The following is a 6,175-nucleotide window of genomic DNA, read 5'->3' on the forward strand; positions in this document are numbered from 1 at the left end:
TGCAGCTTCTCCCTGCAGCAAGGGAGCGCTGGGAACGGGGCTGGGGAGCGGGCTGGTGGCGGTTGGTTTTCCTAATGTGCCCGTCTAAAGTTTGGGGTCTTGATTGCATTAACAGCCCCAGCAGCCTGGGAGAGTTTGAGCTGGGTTGTGTGCAGAATCGGGCCCCTGGCTTCCTCTTGCTGGGGGGGGGTGCCAGGGTGCGGAGAGCTGGGGTCTCCTCCCCTCCGGGGGGCAGCTCTGTGGGACTCCGTGGGTGCTGTGGGTGCCTTGTTTTGGGCTTCCTGAGGGGGCCGTGCAGCCTCTCCTCCCTGGCTGCTGGCACAAGGGGCTGTGCCTGGCGTTGGGTGATGATTTCCCGGTGCATGGTCCATGCTGGGCTGCCTGAGCTTCGGGGAGGCCAAGCTGAGCTGGCCGGGCAGGGAGGGAGCCCCTGGGGTCCTGAGCCAGCCTGGTGCATGGGTGCCACTGGGTGCTGCTCCTCCTCCCCACTGACGGTGGGTGCTTTCTCCCCGCCCCGTAGCTGTGTGCCCCTCAGACCTCCAGCAGCTCTGGAAGGAGGTCACGGCCGCCCAGCCCGTCGAGGACAGCATTAAGCAAGAAGGTCTCGACCTCACCACCAACACCTCCAACTCTACCTCGTTTTCAGCCGCCAAGGTCTCACCTCCCATTTCCCATCACCCTCTGCCCAATGGACAGAGCACCATGCACACGCCGAGAAGGGACAGGTAGAGCCGGGTCGGGCCCTGGCGCTTTGTGTTTTTACCCCTGGAGAGGTGGAAGGGGCCAGGATCTGTTGCCCGTGGGGCTGGCGACAGGGTTGGGAGGGTGGGGGGTTTCTGCCCACTCCATAAACAGGTCCCGTCCATGTTCTGCTGCACCCATGTGCCCATGGAGTGCAGGGAGCCATTGCTGTGGGGTCTCCCGTGGGTCCCCGAGGGCTGGCCCTGTGCACAGCAGCACTGGAGCGTGACGGCTGCCCCATCTCACAGTCCCTTTCTGGTTTCTGCAGCTCTTCCCACGAAGAGACTCCCAGCTCCCACCCGCTCTACGGCCACGGAGAGTGCAAGTGGCCTGGCTGCGAAACCCTCTGTGAGGACTTGGGACAGTTTGTCAAGTAAGCGCTCCCCTTTTTTGGGGGGGAGGTTTTCCTGGAGGATGGGAGAGCCCATGTTTTTGGGCTGGGACACCATGGGGCTGGTGGAGGGGGAGACCCTGGAAATGGGTCCAGACACCCCAAAGAGGTGCCCAGAGCTGGGGGGTCCCATGCAAAAGGAGAAAAGACCAGGGATCGCTGCTGGAGGAGAGGGACCCAATGCAGCAGGCAGGAGCAGGCAGCAGGCGAGGGGAGTTTGCAGCTCCCCTCCTGGGGGGCGAGAGGAGGGGAAGAAGCAGATGGCGGCGCGGCAGCCCGCTGACACCGCTTGTGGGCTCCAGCGCTGACTGATTAACTCCGCTGTCGAAGAGCCCTCTGCTAGCGTCAGGGTCAAACAAATTGTTTTCACGCTTCGTCAGAGGTTTACTTAATTAGTTCATTTGCAATTAGATCTCTTTGTAGCCAGGATTTTTAGCAAAGACATCAGAAGGAACTGACGGGCTTGCTCACTCCTTCCCCCCCCCCCCCCCCCTCGCCTCTCCGGCTGTCTGCTCGGCGCGGCGGCCGAGACGCACCAGCGTGCACTTCGCTCTTCTTCCATGAGATTTTGGGTTTTTACAAAGCAATCCTGTCCGCTGCCACACACTCGGGGCTGGCTCCGGTGGGAGCATCCCTCAGCCTCCTCGGTCCCAGGGAAGGAGCTGGGCAAAAGCCTTGCGCAGGAGGATGAGGAGGTGCGAAGGCAGCCTGGGGAGACTGAGGGAGCGTTGCATGGTGGAGATTGAGTGAGTTTACGTGTTTACATGGCACGGGGCAGATGAGCAAGCTCTGGTTTGGAAGCTGGAGCTGGGGTTGGCAGGGGATGGCCAGGGCTGGGTCGTGATGCTGGGAGAGCCTTGCTGTGCCGGCCGGGGCTGCAGGGTCCCTGCACCCTCTGAGCACACCCAGTGCTTGCAGGAGCAAGCTTCCTGAGGGGCAGCCTCCCCGACAGCACTAGTGAAGGGTTTCTGTCCCCTCTCTGCCAACGTGAGGACGTGTCGGGGTGTGGGACAGACAGACGGAAAACTTCCAGCTCCCAAAGGCTGAGCCCAGCTGCAGCGTGGACCTTGCTTTGAGTCCGGGCACTGGCTTCAAGCTTCCTCTGAGCATCACCTCCATGGAGTCGCTCGGAAAGCATTGGGGTGGAAAGGGGCAGTGTGTCCTGGGAGCAGTGGTTTATAAAAGCCCAGGAGGGTCGGTGGGAGACGTCTCCATTCCCGCTCAGCACAGCCTAGGCCCTCAGTAGCCTTTTCCTTGGAGAAACAGCCGTGCCCTCGGTCTGCCGTTGCAGGGAGAGGAGCGGGCGGCTTGGTCCGGCCGCAGCCCTGCAGAGCAGAGCCGGGCTGAGACACCGGCGGAGTTTGCTCACATACAGGCTTGGCAGCTGATCCCAGTTACCTAACTTGTTTTTGCAAGTTGGGGCTGGAAGTCTCTCACAAACAGCCAGGTGAGACTCCCGCCGTCTTCTGCATCTGGACCGAGGGTAGATACTCCTGGGGTACCTTCTCCTGGGATGCCTCAGCAGAAATATCTCAGTCTTGGTCCTGGAGAGCGTTGGCCCCCGGCCCTGGGACACCTGCATGTTTCCCAGCGTCGGATGTGAGCTTTCGGGATCTTCCCAGGGTGGCCCTGGTACAGTTTGCCCTGCTGCCCAGCATCCCCCTTCCGACCTGTCCCACTCCGCCAGTGAGGATCCCCCTGGGTTTGCACCCACCCCAGCAAGGACATGGCCCGGCCATGTGATGTCTTTGGGGCTGGGTGCATCCCCAGGCTGCTGCTTTGCTGGGGCGGGGGGCAAGGACCCCCACAAGTCGATGCTGGGCTCTGCAGTAAGTGACATCCCCGTCACCGGCTGCCTCTGCCAGGAGCCTTTCCCCTCCCCGAGAAGGAGGGAGGGCATTCGAGGACCAAAGGTCCTTGTGCTTTATAAACAAACATAAGGCAGGAAAGTGGTAGGATTGAGGAGCACCCCGGAAATGTCACCTTCTGCCTTCAGGGGTTTCCTTACAGGGTGTAGGTAAACCTCCATAATGCCGCCTTTGTCCTGGAAACCTGCTCTTCAGGTCCTCCTGGGTGCCTTCTGCCAGCAGCCTTCCCAAGGACTTCCCATCAACCGGTGCCTGCTCTGAAACCCCGCGGGGCTGCCAGGGGCAGGGCTGGTTGTCTATGGCCGCCCTCCAGCCTGGGTTTGGGGAGGAGGCACAGCCCAGTTTGCTTGGCTGCCTTTGTGCCTCAGTTTCCCTTCTGCTCGTCACGCTTTGGGCAGCAGCGCCGGAGCATCCCCGGTACAGGCGATGCCTCACCGGCGGCCCTGGGTGTTGCTGTGGTACAGGCGGTTTGCAGGTCGGGGCTGATCCCAGGTGTGGCCCTGGCAGAGGGGCCAATTCCGGGCATGTCCAGACGTAAACCCCTGTGTTCTTCTCTCCAGACACCTCAATACAGAACATGCACTTGATGACCGAAGCACGGCCCAGTGTCGAGTCCAGATGCAAGTGGTACAGCAGCTGGAAATACAGGTGGGTACTGCCCCAGCCCCGAAGGATGCACGTTTAAAAAGCCATCTCCTTCCCAACTCTGCGTGCCGTGTCTTGGCTGCTCTCTGCAGGAGGGAAGTAGCGAGACTGGGGACCGCTGGCAAGATAACCAGCCACCCCAGTGTCACGGGGGCTCATCTTAAGCATCCTTCCCAAAGAAAGGTGCTGCCCCTGGCCAGGCAACGGTCCTGTTAGGGATCAAAACCTGGAGGACCCTTCAGCTGGTTCCCCCTGCAATACCAGCATCCCTGCATGATGCTGATGGGGCTGGAGGAAGGGACAGGCTGTCCCTCATGCCCAAAGTGTCCCTGTGGGTACAAGGAGATGCCACCAGCCTGGAAGGCAGATGCTGCCTGGGGGTGCCCAGAGGCGGGATGTGAGCTGTGCCCCAGCCCTGGGCTCTTTGGAAATCAGGCCACGGATGAGCATGGTTTTTGGAGCCCAACTTCAGGGTGCTATTATTTTTGGACCAGTTCTTTAAATAGTGCCTTTCCCAGCATCTCCGACTCCCTGACGTGCCATGCGTAATTCGGTTAATAGAGATGAGAGGGGGGGGAAATGGGAGGAAATTGAGAGTGTTCATCTTGGGACTTGAAAGCCATCGAGGGGAACGGTGGGACGGGGCAGGGGGTCGCTCACCAAGCCCCCGACGGCGTGACGGTGCCTGAGTGCCCGGCTGTTTGGCCAGGGGCTGGCAGGGGCTCGAAGTGGTTTGTGCCCATCGCAGCGCTCGCTGATGGGTCTCATCGCGGGGGATGCCAGCCCTGGGGGCCAGCGGGCTGCGATGTGCGGCCACCTTGGCAGCCTCTGCCTGGAGTTACGATAACTGGGGCTGCAGGGTTGGGGGGGGACGACAGCAAAACCTTCCCAGGGTGGGGAGGCTGTGAAGCCGCCTGGGCGAAGCTGTGTGATCGCATCCTGCTCCCCAGCCCTCGCTAACGCAAGAGGTTGAAAGCAATTACTGGGGCTTAAAGAGGGGAGGGAAAGGAAAGGGAAGGGGGGGGGAAAGCTGATGGGCAAGCAGAAAGCTGTGTGTGCAGAGAGGAGAACCTGCCACCGGAGCTACCAATTATAAAGTTTTCAGCGCGGAGCTCCCGCTGTGCCGGCGGAGAGCGTCTGCATCACGAGGGGAGACCTGTCAGCTCTAATGAGCACCACGACAGCGCGAAAGCATCCGAGCTGCTCCAAACTTGCAGCAAACTCTGCTCTGGCTCCTGCCTTTAACTCCTTCCTCGCCCAGCTCCGGCGCCTGCCCAGGGAGGGGGCTTGGCTGGGGGGGAGATGGCAGCACACGGGGACACGGCCGAGCCCCGAGCTTGAGGGGCTGTGGTGGAAAGGGAAAGGGATGGGAAGAGAGCGGGTGTCAGATCCCATCGCCTCCACCGGGCTCAAAATCTCTCCTAGTGCCACAGTGAATATTTCACCCTTCTCCACACAAAAAAAGAATGCGCAATTAAAGCGATGTTGCGCGTCCGGGTGGATGGATGGATGGATGGACGGAGGGATGGGTAGATGGACAGGGAGCTGCTGGTGAGCAGGAGGCATCAGAGGCTGGAGGAGGGCGAAGGGGATGGGGACGGGGACGGCTGGCACCAGGGTGCGGGGACCAGAGCACCCGGGAGGGAGAGCGAGGGCTGCAGTGGGTGGCCAGGACGGGGCTGTGCTGGTGGGTGGCAGCCTGAAGGTGTGAGAAATTATTCTGTTTCACCATAGAGTTTTCATCTGGCTGCACGTGTGGAGCTGGAGCAGTGGCAGTCCCCGTGCTCCCTCCCGCAATGGGTGCCATAGACCCCTGCAGGGCTACGGTCCTGCCGGGGCTCTCAGGAGGGCTCAGCATCAGGCAGGAGGTGGCTCCTGTGGGGACACAGGAGGAGGCTGCCTGCCCAGAGCCAGGGCTGGGGGCTCAGCAGGCGGCTCCTTCGGGCCATGGGCACCTCCGTGGGTGACTGCCAACACTGCCCGACCATCTCCCTTCTGCTTCTTGCCTCCTGCAGCTGGCAAAGGAGAGCGAGCGTCTCCAAGCAATGATGGCCCATCTTCACATGAGACCTTCAGAGCCAAAGCCTTTCAGCCAACCTGTAAGCATGCATCCCCCTCCTGCCCTTGTGCATCCCCCTCCTGCCCTTGTACAGCCCTGCAGCCGCCCACTGTCCTCCCCTTTCCCCTTGCTGCTGGCTGCTGTCCCCTCCCTGCCCTGCGCATGGTCACCGCGGCCCGGCTGGATGGGCTCCCTGGGACGGGCATGCCCTGACTCTGCTCTGGCACATGTAGCCTGGTCCCTTGTGCCGGCGCAAGGCATCAGGCGGGGGTGAAACGCAGCCTGTGTCAGTGTGTTGTGCTGCTCCACCAGCTCAGACATGTAGTGGTTGCATCCCCTCCCGCAGTTGCATCCCCTCCGGTGGTTGCATCCCCTCCCTCGGTTGCATCCCCTCCCGCGGTTGCATCCCCTCCCGCGGTTGCATCCCCTCCCATGGTTGCATCCCCTCCCATGGTTGCACCCCATCCCTGC

General features: G+C 61.6%; 1 protein-coding gene across 1 annotated transcript in view; it reads left to right on the forward strand.

The window, feature by feature from the left end:
- Window positions 1-6,175, forward strand: part of FOXP4 (forkhead box P4) — a 39,210-nt gene that overhangs the window by 26,863 nt on the left and 6,172 nt on the right. The window contains exons 6-9 of the mRNA XM_009638260.1: window positions 517-725; window positions 1,010-1,114; window positions 3,561-3,648; window positions 5,661-5,794. Coding sequence (XP_009636555.1) covers window positions 517-725; window positions 1,010-1,114; window positions 3,561-3,648; window positions 5,661-5,794 — 536 coding nt within the window. The remainder of the gene's footprint in view (window positions 1-516; window positions 726-1,009; window positions 1,115-3,560; window positions 3,649-5,660; window positions 5,795-6,175) is intronic.

The sequence above is a fragment of the Egretta garzetta genome, unplaced genomic scaffold (genome assembly GCF_000687185.1).
Source record: "Egretta garzetta isolate BGI_Z169 unplaced genomic scaffold, ASM68718v1 scaffold105, whole genome shotgun sequence".
Taxonomy (NCBI): domain Eukaryota; kingdom Metazoa; phylum Chordata; class Aves; order Pelecaniformes; family Ardeidae; genus Egretta; species Egretta garzetta.